Genomic DNA, 20,784 nt, shown 5'->3' with positions numbered 1-20,784 from the left:
CAGGACCAGTGTGTAACCTTGGTTCACTTCAGATAAGCCGCAAAGAATAATGTTGAAGACTTTACACAGCAAAGTTGAAGGGCCAGGAGTGTGGGCCGTGATTGGAAGGCCCTTGGTTCAAATCTTGGCTCAGTCATAAACTCCTTTAAGTGGCTGTAAGCTCCATTTCAACTCCCCCCATCCGCAATATATGGATAATGATACCAATCTACCTTCCAGGGTAATTATACCAATGTACCTTCCAGGTAAAGTTTTGGCCATATTGTCATATGTAAAGCACTTTGAATGCCTGCTGTATACATGCAAGGTCTAACCTTAAATCATGGTCCTGCAAAACCTGAACTAGGGTCCTCAATCAGTCATGTCTAGAGACTCATCAAGCACTGTGGCCGATTTTGCACTCACCCTATGCTGCTCTGTTGTTCCTCTTTTCAGCATGGCGTCTAGGGTTGCTAGGCAGAGGTAGGCAGTGGCAAACCATCTCTGGAAACCTTATGGGGTCACCGTAAGCCAGCTGTGACTTAATGGCTGCTTTTTTTTAAAAAATGATCAGGTCACACTGTCTCCTAAATTAATTTGACATCTAACTTTGGCACCCCATATCCATGGTATGTGGCATCCCACATGGAATTCCTTCCCTTCCGCGTACTTTGTATATTGTGGTCCCCAGCTTAACTGAACAAATGGAACTGGAGGATAAAGGCATACTGTATCACACTAAACTAAAAGAACCGCATGGAGATGAAGGTCCCCACTTCTCCAGGGTCTAATTTGAAAGTTAGAGGGATCCACTTGGTGGTGCATTCACTCTGGCCGTTTTCGCACTCACGTTTTACTGGCGCCACGACCCTCCTGACGCCGGCGAATCTGCATGGATTTCGCACCAGAAGCGCCGGCGCTCCCAGAAGCGCCGGCTACTTCCGTCGCTAAGCCAGCGCAAACGGAAATCGCAAAGATGCAGGAAAACGTTTGCGCTGGCTTAGCGACGGAAGTAGCCGGCGCTTCTGGGAGCGCCGGCGCTTCTGGTGCGAAATCCATGCAGATTCGCCGGCGTCAGGAGGGTCGTGGCGCCAGTAAAACGTGAGTGCGAAAACACCCTCTGTTTACATGGCCAGGTAAGCGCTCTAAGAAGAGTTCTCAGCTTTAATCCTCAAAAAAGAACTCTGAGGTGAAGGAGGAATTGGTGCCTAGTTCAGTCTGTTTTAAAGAGAGTAGCAGCAATTATATGAACAAAAAAAAGTGAAGTGAGCCAGACCCAGGTCCCGCTCTTTTGCATACTGTGTGGGCAAGAGAGAGGCTAAGAAGGAGCTGGGGATGGAAGCTGGAGATGGAACATTTTGAGCTGGTTTCTAGCCAGGTGTTGGCTGCAGCAAACAGCTGGGAGCTGGACATATAACTGTGACCTTGTTGAGGCTTCTGCTGAAGCTTGCTACAAATGCTCAGCTGCCTGGGGTGTTTACGGAGGTGAGACAGTCTCAAGAAAGGGAGGGGATCTAAGAACTGACTTAGGACACAGAGGAGGGATTTATTCACGGGGCTGTCTGGCTTTTTCCATTGTTGAAAGGAGGTGTGGCTGAGCATGCGTAGTGAGGTGTTATGTTTAACTGGATGACAGCGGCCAAGCCTCTGTTTTGAAGATGTGCATTTCAAAGGGGCTTTTGACTGGAGTTGGGATTGGAGGGTATTTTTGATGTTTTGGAGTGCGTGCTGATTTTAGGTTAAGATTCTGACAACTTTTAATGTTGGCAAAATAATACTGTAATATTTTAAAACCTTCCCGTGGAGCTGGGACAGTGGAGAACTCAGTACTGGGAACTCAGCCAAGCCCTTAGCAGTGCCACTGGATTTCTTAACTCTCCTGAACCTCTGCTTATTCGTGTGCCCTGCTTATTCGTGTGCCCTTAGCAGTGCCACTGGATTTCTTAACTCTCCTGAACCTCTGCTTATTCGTGTGCCCTGCTTATTCGTGTGCCCTTAGCAGTGCCACAGGATTTCTTAACTCTCCTGAACCTCTGCTTATTCGTGTGCCCTGCTTATTCGTGTGCCCTTAGCAGTGCCACAGGATTTCTTAACTCTCCTGAACCTCTGCTTATTCGTGTGCCCTTAGCAGTGCCACTGGATTTCTTAACTCTCCTGAACCTCTGCTTATTCGTGTGCCCTTAGCAGTGCCACTGGATTTCTTAACTCTCCTGAACCTCTGCTTATTCGTGTGCCCTGCTTATTCGTGTGCCCTTAGCAGTGCCACAGGATTTCTTAACTCTCCTGAACCTCTGCTTATTCGTGTGCCCTTAGCAGTGCCACTGGATTTCTTAACTCTCCTGAACCTCTGCTTATTCGTGTGCCCTGTGCTCTTTTCCTCTGTGAGTTTCCACCTCTGGTGTTCTGTCTGCTCCTCTTCTGCAGGCTGCAACGTCTGGCTGCTTCGCCTCTCTTTGGTATGCCAGCCCTCCTGTCAGTTTTGTCTCCTTTGATCACCTCACACCTTCTTTGAGTTCCTGCTCTCCGATGCCAGCTTCCTCAGGTTCTCTGCCTTTGCATTCCTTCCAGCTGTCCTCATGAACTGCAGTCCAGCACTGAGATCTTTGTTCTTCTGCCACCCACCACTCTCTTTTGGCCCCGAGTCTCTCATTTATCTTTGTAGCCGTTACAATGTCATCCATGTTGGGTGTGCTTGTGCAAAGCTCAGACTATCCAAGATACATTGTCCTGGCTCCTGGACGTGGAATTCTTCACACTTCCAGTATGAGCAAGGGTAAGAACAATATTATCCAATCCTGCTCACTTATTTTCTTTTTACCGACCATCCAAGGGTGCAGAAGTAGAGAGTTATCTCCACAGACAGATTGTCAAATCTTTCTTGAATTTTCCCTGAAGGAGATTTAGATGGCTGGTTTATTCTGCCCAAAGGATGTCCTCTAAGTCACTGTTCACTGCTTATCACAGAAAGTGATTAAAATGTGAAATTCACTGCCAGAAGATGCAGTAATGGCCATGGAAAAAAACCAACTTAAGAAGGGGATTAGACAGATTCACAGAGGATAAGTCTATCAGTGGCTACTAGCCATGGTGATGAAGGGGAACCTCGACACTCAGAGGCACTAACCCTCTGGATCCCAGAGTCAGGAGGTCACATCAGAGAAAGGCCTTAGCCTCTATGCTGTGTTGTTGTCCCTCCAGAAGAACTGGTTGGCCACTGTGTGAAACAGGATGCTGGACTAGATGGACCACTGGTCTGATCCAGCAGGGCTCTTCTTATGTTCTTCGTGGCAGCCCATTTCACCTTTGAAGGCGGGGCAGGGATGGCTCATGGACAGATGTAACAGTCAGGCTGGTTCATAGCTCAAAAGATGCAAAGAAGTGTCAGATGTTAAAGATGAGAATAAGAAAATAAATCCTGGTGAATTATGGTCATTTAGCATGCTGCCATTAAGCTGCTAAGTATATGAGCAGGTGAGAGGAAGAGGTGGAAAATTTTAATTCATCAATAGCAATGAAAAACCTTGGTTTGTTTCTGGTCCCGCTGAAAACAATAACTCGTGGAATAATTAAGTTATCTGATTTATGCTTATGGTCAATGTTAGTTTTTAGGGAGAAGGTCATGCATTAACTTATTAGGACATTTGTAAGAATATTTCTGTTAATAGCTTATCAACATTTTGGTCATTGGTTTATCATATGTTTCATAACATTGAATTGGCAAAGACATGCCTTTCCAGTTCAGATTCCCTTGGTCTCCACTTGACAATTAGAGCTTATTTAGAAATGCACTCAGTGAGTGTCAGCGTCAGCTGCATTTCTGTCTTTGCACAAATCCTGCCAGTCCCCAGGCTATATCAAGTTACGGAAAAGTAACCAGAGGGGGATAGGCGTGCCATTGTTTCCTTAGTAAACAGCTCACAAAGAAGTTTTTAACGGGCTTCGCGAGTTTTAATTTAAAAAAAAAACTTAAATGTTTTAAAAAGATGGACAAAAGCTAGAAATTGAAATAGTCGTAAAATAGTGCAGAGGTATATGTGAGAGAGTTGTGTTGCTTTTTGCAATTCAGATCACAGGTGAAACCCAGTGGACACCCATAGCAGTCATGTTAGCCCAGTCTATATGGCAAGCATAACATGCTAAGAGCATACAATTCAAAGAAAATGTGACCTCCTACCAGCAGAAATTCCAGGGAAGATGTCTGAACTGCTCATCATAATGTGGTGAGTCAGAGATCACTTCTTCAGAAGCATATTGGAAGAAAATAATTTTGCACACGTTTGTAAGGAAAATTACAGAGGGGAGAGGGAGGGTTACGCACACAATTACATCTGAAAATATTATGACAGGATCCACATCAAGCCTTTCTCTACCCCATTTTCTCCTCCCTCACTCCTCTGTAGTTTTCCTTATACATATGTGCAAAAGTGTTTCCTTCCTTCTGAAGAAGTGAGCTCTGACTCACAAAAGCTCATGCTAAGAAGAATGTTGTTAGTCTTTAAGGTGCCACCAGAATTCTATTATGCTACAATACAGCTACCCCTCTGGAGCATTTAAACCTATTGTAATTGAAGCAAACGGTTCTCCCAAGCCAGCGAACAGCAGAGGAACAGTTTCTGTCAGTTTTTGGCAGTAAGGTTTTTTTTTTTCATTGCAGGTTAAAATTATAGACATAGACGTATAGATAGACATACTGATTGTGCTATGCATGGCACATTTTTTTTTATTTGCTCTTGGGTTAATTTATCATTTTCTAACCCTCCCCTTTCTTCAGGAAGTTTGGGTAGTATAGGTCAGCCTTCTCGTCCCATTTTATCCTCCTTAACCGCATTGTGAGGGAAGTTGAGCGGAAAGAGAGTTGCCCAGAGTCGGTGAGCTTTGTATACTGTGTGTGTGAGGGAAAGGATGAACTCAGGTTTCCCCGTTTCTAGTCCACACGGGCTTAATCAATATCCACTTGCTTTGATTTGGAACATTCCTATGGGCTGAGGGCAGAGACTGGCTTTTAGTCCACTTTAACAGAAGGGAAATTCTTCCTTCTGAAAATACTTTGGGCTCCCCCTGTTACCTCAGGAAAGGGACTCCAGTAGGCTGCTGGGGTCATCCGGTTCTTGCCATGGGTTGGCATTATTCCTTGAGGGAGGGACTGTGGAATCTCTGCTGTTTGTCCTTGACCGTCTTGATGGCACCTGGGCAGGATTTAGTATTTGCCCATTACATTTCACAGTTCTTTACTGGGCAAAGAGCAGGCAGTGATCTTCACGAGTCCACAGTTTACCTAGTTTGTGCCAGTGTCTCCTGGGTGGCATGTGGTAAGTCAGTGACAGTGCTTCCAGTGTCCGTGCTCTTTCTCCTGCGGGGCAACAAATACCACAATTTACTGGGCCTCTATTCAGTCCTTCATCTTGGAGGCCTCACGAGGCTGGCATCACTAGGACATCTCAGCAGAGGCTGGGATTATCCTGCAGTTCCCCTCTTTCTTAATTGATTAACAGTTCTTCAAACATTCGCTCCTGTGCAAAGCGTGTGAATCGAGTGGTTAATAATTTACGAAGGCTGGACTCCCCCTCTGCCTCTCCACAGAGGCTCTTGTGGGCTAAGCAAATAAACACACCATTTTCAAAACAGCATAAATATAGATTTTAGGGTGTTTCAATGGTGTCACCACCGAGGACTGTTTTGGTACTACTAGTTTTGGATGTACTCCGTTCTTATTACCACATCCCCTATGTTTTTTATTTTCATTAAAGTTAACTTGCATACCATCTGGCAAGCCCTGAGGTGACAGAATGCAGCACTGTCTGAAAATAATTAAATTCTGGCTCTCAGCATCTGGTATAGATCCAAATTGATGGCTAAAACCTGTAGACAAGAATCAGAAATGATGGCTTATGGGCAATTCACCCCTATTTTTAGTGAGTAGTCTGAATGTATAGAACCCACCTTGCAGATCGATTGGATCAATAGCAATATTTCTCTTGTCTACCTGACTGTTGAAGGGCACCAATAAATAAAAAGTTAGAATAATTTATTTACTTACTTCATTTGTACCCTGCCTTTTCCCCCAGTGAGAACCCAAAACAGCTTACACCATTCTCCTATTCTCCGTTTTATCCTCATAACAACCCTGTGGGATAAGTTAGACTGAGAAAGTATGATTGGCCCAAAGTCACCCAGCAAGCTTCTGTGGCATAAATGGGATGTCCCAGATACTCACTAACACTCTTAACCACTACACCACACTGGGTGTTCCTGCTGATGTGCCCCTTTAACCCTGCTGTTTACAACTTTTTTTTCATTATAACCTTAGAATCATAGAATTGGAAGGGTCATCTAGTTCAACCCCCTGCACAATGCAGGAAATTCACAAATACCTCCCCCCAACACACACCCAAGGACTCCTGCTCCATGCCTAGGAGATGGCAAAAAAATCAAAACAAAACAGGCTCTCTAACCAAACCGGCTTGGAGGTAAATTGCTGCCTGACCCCAAAATGGCAATCAGCATTTCCCTGGGTGTGTAAGAAAGGGCCACAAGAATTAAGCACTGATGCAACCCTTCCTGTCCTCCTCCTCTTGATCTTCCTATGTTCACAGAATCAGCATTGCTGTCATATGGCCATCTAACCTCTGTTTAAAAACCTCCACCATCTCCCAAGGAACTGCTCTGTCAGGAAGTCCTTCCTAATGTTTAGCTGAAAACTTTTGATTTAATTTCAACCCATGGGTTCTAGTCCAACCTCCTGGGGCCACAGAAAACAACTCTGCACCATCCCCTATATGACAGCCCTTCAAGTACTTGTAGATGGTTATCACATCACTTCTCAGTCATCTCCTCTCCAGGCTAAACATACTGAAGTCCTTCAACCTTTCCTCATAGGATTTGGTATCCAGACCCCTCTCCGTCTTCATTGCCCTCATCTGGGTACAGCTTCAGCTTGTCTATATCCGTTGTAAATTGTGATGCCCAAAACTGAACACAGTACTCTAGGTGAGGTCTTACCAGAGCAAAGCAATACCATCACTTTGCACAGTCTGGATACTCTACTACTCTTGATACAGTCAAAAATTGCATTTGCCTTTTTAGTTACCACATCACACTGCTGACTCGTGCTCAGTGTATGGTCCACGAAGACCCTAGATTAGAGGTGCCCAACTCCCAGGCCATGGACCAGTACTGGGCCATGACCTGATAGCAACTGGGCTGTGAGTTGTATAATTATTTCATTATATATTGCAATGTAATAATAGAAATAAAGTACACAATTGTATCATCCTGAAACCATTCCCTTCAAGTCTTCCACAAAACTGGTCCCTGGTGCCAAAAAAGGTTGGTGACCGCTGCCCTAGATCCTTTTCGCACATGCTACTGGTGAGACAAGTCTCCCCCATCCTATAATGATGCATTTGATTTTTCCTATCTAAATGCAGAACTTTACAGTTATCCCCCTTTGAAATGCATTTTATTTGTTTTAGCCCAGTTTTCCAGCCTCTCAAGATCATCCTGTATCCTGACTCTGATTTGGTCCCCTTCCCAATTTAGTATCATCTGCAAATTTAATAAGCATTCCTTCTGCTCTTTCATCCAAATCATTTATAAAGATGTGTGTCTGTGCGTGTGTGATTGCCATATAAGGACCTAATACATGCATCAGTGGGAGTGGGCTCTATACAAACTGGTGCTAAAATAATAATGTTAGTTTTATTGGTGCCTCAAGGCTCCTGTGAGTTGTCGCCGCTGCCCCTTTGCCCTCTGGTCTCCCTTGCATTGCTGCACAGGCATGGAATGGAGAACCTGGCGCATATTCTTCAGAAGCGTTCAGGAGCCGGATGGTCTGTGCAGCTCCTCTGCCTTTACTGCTGCAGTATGGCAAGCAGGGATGCAACAAATGAAGGTTTTCCTGGTTCAGAGATGGCGAGGATAAGAGCTTCATCAGTTGAATTTCTGCCTTGAGACCCACCCAAAAAAAAGAAAAACTGACAACCCAGTCTAGGGGATTTATTTATTTATTTGTGATTTATATCCCGCCCTTCCCACCAGGTGGCTCAGGGCGGCTTACAACATATAAAATCTGACATAAAAATATAAAATTATGCATAAAAATTAGACATTCCACAATTTACATAATTAAAATCTAAACATTCACATAGTTATGTACTTAAAACATTCGAGACGTACGGCGGTCTTGCAACTACACTCAGTTTCAAGTTTCAGCGCTGGTTAGTTGTAAGCCAGCTGGAAGAGGACTGTCTTACAGGCCCTGCGGAATTGAACAAGGTCCCGCAGGGCCCTTACCTCTTCCGGCAGCTGGTTCCACCCGGAAGGGGCCATTACTGAGAAGGCCCTATCCCTTGTAGTTTTCAAACGGGCTTCCTTTGGCCCGGGGACAATCAGGATATGTAGTGACTCAATAGAACTGCGCAGTCCAGCTTCCCCAGGGCTTGTTAGAATAGGCAACAGCTGCAATAGCTTTAAGACCAGCAGCAGTGTCCATTGAATGCCCTGTAGAGTTTGGGAAGGACAGAATTGGTCCACTGAACGTAGTGACACTGGCTTCCCCAGATTTATTTTACTACAGGATACCAGCAATTCAGATAATTCACAGCCCCATCCAATTGTTCTTTCCACTAGGCTTTTCTGTCTTTCTGAGTGTCAGTGACCCTCCCCGCCCCACACACATGATTGTCTGTCTTCCTCTTAGTTTCAGACAAATATATCAGTGAAGGTATTTTTGAAGGCGTTGATAAAATAGCAAGTCAGTGTCACATGCCTCTTTGTGATGGCTGCCAAGCGGCACTTCTGAAGCTTAAGTACCACTGGAGAAATGCTTATGAACCACAAGAATTCTAATCTTCCAGAAAAGAAACTGTAGCTCCAAACCAAGGCAGGAAAAAAAATAAATAACAGGAGGTTGGTTTTCAGCACTGCAAAAAAATAGAAAAATCAGTCCCGGATCTTTGGTAGTCTAGCCAGGTATAGCAAATGTTGTGGCATGAAGACCTGTGGTCTCCCTTGCATTGCTGCACAGACATGGAATGGAGAACCTGGTGCATATTCTTCAGAAGCATTCAGGAACCGGATGGTCTGTGCAGCTCCTCCGCCTTTACTGCTGCAGTATGGCAAGCAGGAATGCAACAAATGAAGGTTGCTGCTGCAAAGGTCCTTCAAATGCCTTTTCCAGAGACAACTCTGCTAACATTCTGATAATATACAGACTCTTTTAGACAAAACACTATGTTGCTTAATCCTAAATTTTTCACACGGACACATATATTTTACTGTATATCATTCAATTCTTTTTAGTACTAATCCTGTCAAGCTGGTGCTGTAGTGGCTAGAACTGTGAACTGGGCTCTTCAAGACCCAGGTTTGAGTCCATATGCTGTCCAGGAGTTTGCTGTGTGATCTTGTGGCAGTCATTCTTTCTCTGCTTAATCTACATCACAATGTTTCTGTGAGGGTAAAACGGAGCACGGGAGACCAAAGAATGCCACGTTGAGGTGCTTGAAGAATGGACAGGATAAACTTGTACAAAATAAATATTCCCTAAATTAATCTTGCCCGGACCCAGGCTAGCCTGATCTCATCAGATCTCAGAAGCTAAGTAGGGTCTGCCCCGGTTAGTATTTGGATGGCAGACCAACAAGGAAGTCCCATGGGGGCACCCTACGTCATAAATCCACACAACCGCTTCAGGATTAAAACTTGATTATTTGAGTCCTTTCTTCCAATGCAAGACGCACAGTCTGGCACTGGGATATAACAACATTTCAAACAATTGATTTCAGACTCCTTTAACGTCATGATAGGGTTGTAAATATTAATCAACAGAACCACTCCATGTCAAAAACTGTGCATACCATGAAAGGTCATTCCTTCATGAGAGGAAAGTGTTCAGATACTTATTCCAAAACACCAAACAGTCCAACATGGCTACCCACGTGAATCTTACTTACGGTTATAAATGTTCCTCTTCTTTGTGGTAAATGTTCAGACTTTTGGAGGGGGGATAGTTTAATATTAATATTGCAGTCTTACCTATTTGTGTCCACTTGTACATATCCAAGTAACACTCCAGGCTACTGCTACCAATGGTTACAAATGAATAAAAGAAAACATAGCAGAATCCCTGTCAGGAAAATGACAAGAAAACAGTGGCATTGCTACATTGATTGTATGTATCTAGGCTTGCCAATCCCCAGGTCCCAGTGGGGGTTCTTCCGCTTTCCCAGGCTCCTTCCTGCCCTCAGTCAGCCGGCCGGCAGGGGGAAGCCCCACCCCCACCATGTGACTTTCCACCTCGCTTCAGTCTCCGATTGAAAGGCTTCCTCTTGGGATGGTGTGTCTGTGTTATTTTGAAGAAGTTGGCAGCAACTCGTGAGTAGAGATGCCAATCCCTCGCTTCAGAGTCGCCACAAACGGGAGAAGGGGGGGGGGAAGGGAAATGTCTGCTGGGCACTTCATTATTCCCTATGTGGAGATCGATTCTCATAGGGTATAATGGGGAATTGATCTGGAGGTATCGGGGACTCTGTGTGGGCTGTTTTTTGAGGTAGAGGCACCAAAATTTCAATATAGCATCTAGTGCCTCTCCCCAAAATTCCTCCCAAGTTTCAAAACGAGTGAACCAGGGGGTCCAATTCTATGAGCCCCAAAAGAAGGTGCCCCTATCCTTCGTTATTTCCTATGGAAGGAAGGCATTTAAAAAGTTGTGCTGTCCCTTTAAATGTGATGGCCAGAACTCCCTTGGAGTTCAATTATGCTTGTCACACCCTTGCTCCTGGCTCCGCCCCCAATGTCTCCTGGCTGCACCTCCACAGTCTCCAGATATTTCTTGAATTGGACTTGGCAGCCCTATATGTACCCTATGGAAAAGCTGTCATATTTATATTTTACTTGTGCTAGAAACATAGTTTTAAATGTTTTTTCCCTCTCATCTTGAGTAACCTAAGTCTATCTGATATTCAAGAAGGCTTTTCAGTTATATTTGAGCTGTGGCAACCTCACTTTTTAAGAAATTAAACTCAGCTGGGTCTGCAAAACCTTTTCTCCAAAAATCCCAACCAGGTTCTTTCAAACTTGAAATGGGCAAAGGGGCAAACCCTTCTGGACTTGTACACAACCAGGTTACTACAGAGACTCATCAGGAAACTGGTTTATTTCATGAACACGAGGACAAAAATACTGGGGCAAATCCAGACCGAATTGCCAAGGGAGGGTCTGGAAAGAACATCGGTGGTGATTTTAAGTCTAGACAAAATACCTGGTGTTACTAGAGGGAAAATTAAATCCATTCCGTAAAGCAAAGGCAGATAGGCATTGGTAACAGGCTACTTCATACTAAGTACTTCCTTTGGTTTATTATTTTATTCCCTACTGTTTGTTATATTGCCTTTGAAGTTGAGGAACGACTCTTGGTTTTGGCCAGTGTTGCCCTTTCGTCTGCTGTATTTTCTCCCTGAATGGAATTTAAATATGGCTCTTAATATAAATGTTACTTGTGTTGTGCTGGTCGTGATACAGGCCTAGTAATAAAAGACTAGCTTCTGTTTTATAGACAGCAGGGGGAGCGCAAAGATTTATAGTACAAAGGTTTTCACAAATTGTTGTAGGGGCTTTATATGTACAATGATAGATTCTGAAAAGATTTAAAGGGTGGTCCCCCCCCAGTCACTTGGGGGCACAATTGCCATCAGCCACACAGGCAGTTATAACAGTGGTTCCAGAAGACGCTGGTAGCAAATCACAATGCTTCTTCTTTCCCTGATACAATCTGATTGTTTAAGATGATTTGTCGCAACTTTGTGAAACACAAGCGCAATTTCTGTGGTGTGGATGGTCTTTGCACTGTTGAACATATGAACATATGAAGCTGCCTTCTATTGAATCAGACCCTGGGTCCATCATAGTCAGTATTGTCTTCTCAGACTGGCAGCGGCTCTCCAGGGTCTCAAGCTGAGGTTTTTCACACCAATTCGCCTGGACCCTTCTTAGTTGGAGATGCCGGGGATTGAACGTGGGACCTTCTGCTTACCACGCAGGTGCTTTACCACTGAGCCACCGTACCTGCCCATGAACATATGAAGCTGCCTTATACTGAATCAGACCCTTGGTCCATCAAAGTCAGTATTGTCTACTCAGGCTGGCAGCGGCTCTCCAGGGTCTCAAGCTGAGGTTTTTCACACCTATTTGCCTGGACCCTTTTTTGGAGATGCCAGGGATTGAACCTGGGACCTTCTGCTTCCCAAGCAGATGCTTTACCACTGAGCCACCGTCCCTGCCCATGAACATATGAAGCTGCCTTATACTGAATCAGACCCTTGGTCCATCAAAGTCAGTATTGTCTACTCAGGCTGGCAGCGGCTCTCCAGGGTCTCAAGCTGAGGTTTTTCACACCTCTTTGCCTGGACCCTTTTAGTTGGAGATGCCGGGGATTGAACATGGGACCTTCTGCTTACCAAGCAGATGCTCTGCCACTGAGCCACCGTCCCTCCCCATCTGTTGTTCTGCCATATCCTTGGAATGATGTCTGCTTTGCTGAGACGTCATGGTATGCTGCTTGGGGGCATGCCATTAAACAACTCCCCCCCCCACCCATGTTTGGCTTAATCACTGGTATATCCTGCTGCAAGCAGTGCGGCTGCAGTCTCCAGTCACAATTTTTTTCCATTGGCACTACAGAACCATTAAGAACTAGCAGCATTTTTCTCAACATGTGATTTCCGGGGGAAGGGGGGGGCGGAATTAGATTTGAGGGAGGGGGAGAGCTTGGAGTTTCTAGCTACATTAGTTGGAGCAGGGCTCATTGTTAGGATGGTGGGGGTTGCACTAATTGCACCCTGGTAATTAGATGCAAGATGTTAAAACTTCACAGTGTTTGAGCTATAGTGAAATGATATTGGAATTATAGCTGATCATACTCAGAAATAATTTGGGTAGATATTTCTATTGGTTTCTGTGGAACAATACATTTCTAGATGGAATTTTCCCTCACTGGAAACGGGATGAAATCCCCAGGAATTGCTCTCCTCTCCTCAAGGGATCATCATGCCTCGCAAATTTCAGGCTAATAAGAGAAAATGTCCCAATTCAGCAAGAAATTAAAGTTCTTGAAGCAGGCAGAGGGACATGTGAAGTAACTCCCCAACCTTCAGGATCTTGCCAAAGGAGGGAAGTCTTTTAAAGAAATAAAAATGGAGCTTGTGGATGAGAGAGGTTCTGAATCCTTCCCCTCCCCCACACAGCTTACCTGTCTGAATTCAGTTAACAACAGTTGTTGTTTTTCTCCTAGCTCAGCTGACTGGCAGTGCTGAAGAAAAAAAATGTACTTCAGAGGAAAAAAATAGCAAGATATAGTGGTGGAAGAGAGTACAGTTAGGACCTCTCTCCCATCTATTCCAGTTTTGTTTGAAAGTTGGGGGTAGGGGGGTAGGAAACCATGCTCTAAACTGGCAGACTAACCCATATCAGGTCTCCCCATGACTGCTTTTAAGCTACTTCACGGAGCCATAGTACATAAATTTTCAGGTTCAGTTCAGTGCAGTAGAGCAGGCCGAAGGAGGATCGAAACCATGGGAAAGTCCTAGGAGTGTGGTCCTATATTCTCTCTTCTGGATACTTTGAACTCCTTTAACAATTATTGGATCTTCAAGGGTTCAACAGCATAACGCTTTGGAGGCATTTAGCTCAGAGGAACGTTTTTTGAATTATTTCCTGAGGATGATATGAGAACCTGGACTTTGTTATAGTTGCTGCGTTCAAGGAAAAGGCAAGGACTGTATTGGATGAATGGTGTGCTAAATTAATTGTTGTTTGTCTAAAATTTATTAGGATATACACATTTTGAGTGTGAGAGGTAAATAATTTCTGGTGAGCTGTTATTATTCCAGTTTAACCTTATATCAGAACCTGTAGGGGGGGGGGGTTGCTCCTGGAGAAAATGGCTGCTTTGAAGGGCGGACTCTATGGCATTGTACCATGCTGAGGCTCCTCCCCTCCCCAAACCCGGCCCTCTCCCAGATCCACTCCCAAACTCTCCAGGTATTTTCCAACACAGACCTGGCAACTCTAATTTAGAGTGATGTAGTGCTCCCCACGCCACTGTTCAGGCATGCTGAGTCACTGTTCACCAGGAAATCCAGGTTTGCTGTGCAAAGGCTGGCAGTGGCAAAACACTTGTGCTTATCTGTTGCCATGGAAACCCTGTGGGATCACCATAAGTCAGCTGCTGCTGGATGGTACTTTCTACCACCAAAGATATACAAGAATCTCATATGCTGAATCAGCAGTTCTTAGGCAGATTTAGGGTTGCCCTGGATCCCCCTGTTTGGAGGCCCTCCCCCCGCTTCAGGGCCGTCAGAAAGTGGGGGGAGGGGAGGGAAATGTCTGCTGGGAACTCTGTTATTCCCTATGGAGATGTATTCCTATAGAAAATCATGGAGAATAGATCCCCGGGTATCTGGGGCTCTGGGGGGGGGCTGTTTTTTGGGGTAGAGGCACCAAATTTTCAGTATAGCATCTAGTGCCTCTCCCAAAAATACCTCCCAAGTTTCAAAAAGATTGGACCAGGGGGTCCAATTCTATGAGCCCCAAAAGAAGGTGCCCCTCTCCTTCATTATTTCCTATGGAAGGAAGGCATTGAAAAGGTGATGGCCCTTTCAATGTGATGGCCAGAGCTCCCTTTGGAGTTCAATGATGCTTGTCACAGCCTTGATCTTGGCTCCACCCCTAATGTCTCCTGGCTCCACCCCCAAAGTCCCCAGATATTTCTTAAATTGGACTTGGCAACCCTAGGCGGATCATCTCTGGTGATCTCTCTCATGGCTCCTAAGCATGTGTGTATTTGATCTTTACTGTCATTGTTCAGAACTATTCACCCTTGTCTGTAGGCAAGCTGCATACTGCATTCAGAGACAGACTGTAGCCTCTCCCCACCCCCCAGACTGCCCTGTCTTGCTTCTAGCAGATACAAGCCAAATGCATTATCCCTGGCTAGCAAATGCAGTCCCAGGCAATGGAGTAGCTCATGTAAAGAGGACTGATGCTTATGCAGAGTCATTAGGTCCTTTAGCTGTCATCCACAATATAGTGAATAATTTGGTTCTCTAATGGCAGCAAAGAGTAACTTGGAAGTTCATCTGCTTTTTGCCTTGGGCCTGTGACCAAGGCTGGTAGAGCATCACTTTAGAGGGTGACTCATAAATATATCCCACTCTTTCAGCATCACCAGGGAGCAGTTGCCCCTGATATACCTGGAAGAATTTTCTAGCAGCACAAACACTCCGTGACAGAGCCAGGAATAGAATCCAGGCATCTTTGTGACCAGCTCTGCCCACTGAGTCAAGGTGCCTCCAAATTGCCACTTTCTGAGACTCCAGACGTGTTTATTTCATTCTGTTTGAAAACATTCATTGGCCAGTGTTTAAACAATGTTAGCAAAGAAATTTCCTAGCAGTGTTTGGAATCAAAACAGTTCTGCTAAAAATGCTTCTTATTCCCAGTTTAGTCAGGAGCTCAGAATTCTCCAAGAAAGAAATACTTGTCATCAAAAATATAAGGGAAAACTGCAGTATTTCAAATGATTCTTGGTAATTTCTCTGAACAAGGGAATCTATTTGCTAACTAGTTGTGGGTTAAAATTATTTTCAACCAAATATATGATTACCTTCTCTATGGCCTCCTGCAAACTGAAGGGAATTCATAGATTTCTCCAAACATAAAGTAGCATATAAATGACATGAAACTAATTTTAGCTATCAGAATGATATATTCACTTGTAGGTCAAGGCTCTGCAGGGTTTAGAACCTATTGCCAAGGGAGTTTATTTGGTCAAGGAAAGTCTTTGCAGGCCATCTAGAATTATATTTTCCCTGCAACCTTCTGCAGGATTCCCACAGATCGCCTTGTTACGTCTGCTGCTTCTTAACATGCAACATTTTCGCAGATCAACTTGTTTTGTTTGTACTTATTTGGATTTGTAATCTTACTATTTGCTTACTATGGATTATCACTTTGCTCCGCTTTAAATTTCACAGAGGCACCTTTCACGTTGCCTTAAAAATCCACTTGTATTACCTGATGTTAGTGTGCTTTTTTCTTGTGTTCAGACAACTTTGTAAACTTCCAATAGCTGTATCATTTCTTTTCCATTTTCCAAAACTTGCCCAGAAAAGGTAGGAGGGTTTGGGTGTTTTCAGTGATGGAAGGTGATGGCATCCTTCTCATTGGGGACACCTTCCTCTTTGCTTTGCCTTGTGAGCATGTGTGCATTTGTCTGGTTGGTCTGATCTCTCTCTGCCTCTCTCTCCAGCCTGAGAAAGCCAGGATCATGTCCCCCTCTTGCTTTACTCATGAGTAGACATACTATTGATGCCAGTTGTGCTACTCTCATGTAAAATCCACCAGATCATCTCTTGACCTTTCACTCCTTTCTCCCTAGTTGCAAAAACTTATTATTTTTGTTACATTCTTTTAATGTTTTCAGTTTTAAAAAGTGATTGAACAAATAAATTCTGTGCTTCAGAGTTACTGCTTGAGAGCCTACTGTGTTTTACGCAAGAGTAAATGGGGCTACTGTCATGTATGGAAGATGACATGAACGAGGCTGCTGAAATGCTCAAATGCTTCAGCATGTGTGCAAAAAATAATGCACACAAAAAAAGGAACAGAGGGAATCCATGAGGGGAAGTGTAAACTGATCCCACCAATATCAGATCATCAGAAGTGACATAACACTTGTGAAATTGCAAAAGACAGCTGCAGTTTGAAAAACCCTGGAGTCTCCTAGAGAAATTGAGGGCCAACTTCATTGATGGACATGGCAAATAACAAAAGGACCAAAGTGTAAACGGGTTATCAGGTTATGCAGCCCCGAATGATAGCCACATTGTTGATGCCTAGATGTCACTCTGTATAAAGATGGAAGATTTACTTGCATCACAGGAAAACCTCTGTCTGATCATTTCACTCATGTTATTCAACGTTTTACTTCCATGGGTTTTTCTTCCTTGTCTGTTTGCAGGTTGCTTATGGAACTACAGAGAACAGCCCCGTCACCTTTATGGGGTTTCCACAAGATGATATTACACAGAAAACAGAAAGCGTGGGATGTCTTTTGCCCCACACAGAGGTGACTAATATCCTTGTCTATTCTGTTGCCTTCAGTTTTTAAAGCTTTGCAACTCTCTTTCAGCTTCCTTCCTATCCATGTATTTATTTTGTCACCAGGGTGGCTCCATATTTAAACCATTGGTTTCTTCTACATTACAGGCTAAGATTTTAGATTCTGAAACAGAGGAAATTGTCCCACTCAACACCCCTGGAGAACTTCATATTCGAGGCTACTGTGTCATGTTGGGATACTGGGGAGACCCCAGCAAAACAAATGAAGTGATTGATGATGAGAAATGGTATCAGACTGGGTAAGCTGTGAAACTGGTTCGTTGGACTAGTCTTTGGAAGTCAGTGTGATCTAGTGGTTGGAGCAGGATGAAGAACTGGGCTAAAATTCAGCAAAGCTGCACGTCCCTTGGGTGTCCTTGAACTGGGAAAATGTGATTGGATTTGCGGCATGTCTGGTTTGTGAACCGTGAACTGTCACAAACTTTTAGAGGCTAAACAAACTGGTTCAGTTCATGAGTTTCATGACTCAGTAGAATGCCCACCAGATGTGCTTGAGAAACCAAACTTTGTAGGGGTTCTCCAGCTGACTCTCCTATACCTGGTCCCCAAGTTGGTGAGGATTGGATTTACATGTTATGCCCTCCCCAGAAGGTTCCCTCAAGAAGAAGAAGAAGAAGAAGAAAATATTGGATTTATATCCTGCCCTCCACTCCGAAGAGTCTCAGAGCGGCTCACAATCTCCTTTACCTTCCTCCCCCACAACAGACACCCTGTGAGGTAGATGAAGATATTGGATTTATATCCCACCCTTCACTCCGAAGAGTCTCAGAGCGGCTCACAATCTCCTTTATCTCCACCCCCCCACAACAGACACCTTGTGAGGTAGATGAAGATATTGGATTTATATCCCACCCTCCACTCCGAAGAGTCTCAGAGCGGCTCACAATCTCCTTTCCCTTCCTCCCCCACAACAGACACCCTGTGAGGTGGGTGGGGCTGGAGAGGGCTCTCACAGCAGCTGCCCTTTCAAGGACAACCTCTGCCAGAGCTATGGCTGACCCAAGGCCATTCCAGCATGTGCAAGTGGAGGAGTGGGGAATCAAACCCGGTTCTCCCAGATAAGAGTCCGCACACTTAACCACTACACCAAACTGGCTCTCCAGAAAGTGCTTTGTGGGGAAATTACCACCCCATAAGCAGTTTCCTAGGGGCACCTTCTTTGTGGGGGATAACTTAGACCCCATAAATCCAATTCTCACTAAACTTGGAGAGCAGGTAGAAGAGAGGAGTTCGATGTCTCTGGCTTACACAGGATCCATTCTATACACCCCAGAACCCCTACCTGTCAAAATGACTGTTAGTTAGTTAGTTAGTTCTTTATTCACAGTCATCCGACCAGCTTAAAAATACAAACAAAACAGCAACAAACGCATCACCTCTTACACAAAATTCCTAACTCCTGCTATTACATATACTGTTAAAACCCATAACCAAGATTTACACTCTCAATTTCCCTCCTTTCCAGCTGAGCAGCGTAACAGAAACGGGCAATCTTAGAAGAAACATCAGAATGAGCGTCAGACAGGAGGAAGGCAATTTGCTCATCCTCCTGCCAGCCCACCAAGGGTCCGAGAATCGGAGAGATTAGTCTTGCCCTCAAGTCCTTGTAGTTTGGGCACTGCAGAACAATGTGGGAAGTTGTTTCAACCTCATTGCAATTGCAGGGGCACAGTCTTTCCAGATATGGGCGCCTGGCGTAACGACCCAAAAGCACCGATGAAAAAAGTGCGTTGAGCCGTGCTTTTGAAATGACTGCCTGATCGCCATCATCGTAGATAAGATGGCTGTTCACTAGGAAAGACGCTCCCATGTAATTGGCGTATTTTCATGTGCTGCTGTTGTATGAGAAAGTACTACCGGAAAGCAGCTTCCACATACATCCTGGTATACGTGGAGGGGGGCTTTGTCCCTTTGCATGTCACTATGCACTTTAGTGCAGATTCTAGTATTTTCTAATGTGACTATCCTAGAGGCCCATTCACAGTCTCCCAGTTATGCCAGCACAGAGGATTGTAGTTGAAAATACTGATCATCTAAGTAGGGGAATTCTGGGATCATGGCAGTGTCAGTGTAGGCTGACTGTGATATCATTCTAGGGACTTGGCTGTCCTTGACGAGTATGGCTACTGCAAGATTGTGGGGCGTTGCAAAGACATGATTATCCGAGGAGGGGAGAACATATACCCAGCAGAGCTTGAACAATTTCTACACACCCACCCTAAGATTCAAGAGGTGCAGGTGAGGCGAGGTTTGGGGGGAGGGCAAGTGAAGTTTGTGTGGATGCTTAAAACTACAGTAGCTGAAGTGTCGAGCTCTGTGATAGATAACACATGGACCCAGTGTGCTGCAGGAGAAGATTGGGGGTGGGGAGAGAACGATGAGCTCCAAGAAGCCTAAACAGTATTACTACTAAGAACCAGTTTGTTCCTTCCCTTCTTCTTAGGTGGTAGGCGTGAAAGATGAGCGAATGGGAGAAGAGATCTGTGCCTCCATCAGAGTGAAACCTGGAGAGGAATGCACAGCAGAAGAAGTCAAAGCATTTTGCAAAGGGAAGGTAAGAGCTTCTAGATATACATGTGTATTTGTGGTATTTTTTGAAGAAGAAAAGGCTAGATTTCAAGTGTTATCTGTTGATAAAAGTCTATAGAGGTCAGTGTCTTCCATCACTGTCTAACTTACTGAGTACTTGGCTCTAGATTAGATTTCATTACAAGCTCTGGACTTTTGCTCTGAGCCCTGTTTAAATGTACAGCAACTACAAGTACCCATGTAGGAGATTTTGCCAGTTCTGACTATTGGCTTTTCTGTTTCAGGTTGCTCATTTCAAGATTCCTCGGTATATTGTGTTTGTGAAGGACTATCCACTCACTGTCTCAGGCAAGGTGGGTGACATCTCAGTTCCTTAGTCTCTCTCTCTCTCACACACACACAATTAATTCTGTTCTTCTTTCATTTCTGTTCCAATCTTAGATTCAGAAATACAAGCTGAGAGAGAGGATGGAGAAGCATCTTCTGCTTTGATCAGTGGAGACATCCCAAATAAACACCAGACGAACAACTCTGTTGACAGCTCTTTTTACGTTTGAGCAAGACGCTGTTAGAAAGCTGCCATTAAGATGTCAAGACGCTGTTAGAGAGCAAGACATTAGGAGAGCAAGACACTGTTAGAAAGCTGCTTTAAGATGAGCTAATCTAAATACAACCAAGCAACATGTGGTGAAAATAATACTCTTTTTAAAAAACAAAACATCTTGTTCCTTTTGTTGAAAGCGTTTCTTTGAGTAAAGAAATCTATGACAAAATTTGCTCACACGTCACAAACAAAAGGTGTGCGCATTTCTGTTAATGGTACCTAGATATACTGGGCTGGATCCATGCTAAATTTTCCATCACAGGAAGTGAACTTTGCTGCCTTTTTCCTAATCCTATTACAGCTCGCTGACATTTATTAAATACTGCTCTGGTGCAATAGGAGGCCTTGATGACTGACATTACGTGGGAGGTTCTGCATCAGGAACAGGGAATCTTAGATATTGCCAATTTAGCCTGGATCTAACCTCTCATATCTTCCTTCCAGTAAGGGTGCCTGTAAGAGAATTTTTATTAGGGTTTGTAGAATCTTTCGGG

At 44.3% G+C, this 20,784-nt stretch overlaps 1 protein-coding gene across 1 annotated transcript in view; it reads left to right on the top strand.

The window, feature by feature from the left end:
- ACSF2 (acyl-CoA synthetase family member 2) overlaps nucleotides 1-20,404 on the top strand; it is an 80,007-nt gene extending 59,603 nt beyond the window's left edge. Inside the window, exons 11-16 of the mRNA XM_060252468.1 lie at nucleotides 16,997-17,104; nucleotides 17,245-17,396; nucleotides 19,254-19,395; nucleotides 19,601-19,711; nucleotides 19,971-20,039; nucleotides 20,128-20,404. Of these exons, the coding sequence (XP_060108451.1) occupies nucleotides 16,997-17,104; nucleotides 17,245-17,396; nucleotides 19,254-19,395; nucleotides 19,601-19,711; nucleotides 19,971-20,039; nucleotides 20,128-20,178 (633 nt within the window). The 3' untranslated portion in view covers nucleotides 20,179-20,404. The remainder of the gene's footprint in view (nucleotides 1-16,996; nucleotides 17,105-17,244; nucleotides 17,397-19,253; nucleotides 19,396-19,600; nucleotides 19,712-19,970; nucleotides 20,040-20,127) is intronic.
- Nucleotides 20,405-20,784: the final 380 nt, after the last annotated feature.

Source organism: Heteronotia binoei, chromosome 13 (assembly GCF_032191835.1).
Source record: "Heteronotia binoei isolate CCM8104 ecotype False Entrance Well chromosome 13, APGP_CSIRO_Hbin_v1, whole genome shotgun sequence".
NCBI classification, from domain to species: Eukaryota; Metazoa; Chordata; class Lepidosauria; order Squamata; family Gekkonidae; genus Heteronotia; species Heteronotia binoei.
The sequence above is the reverse complement of the archived record's forward strand: the minus strand, read 5'-3'. Positions and strand labels throughout refer to the sequence as shown.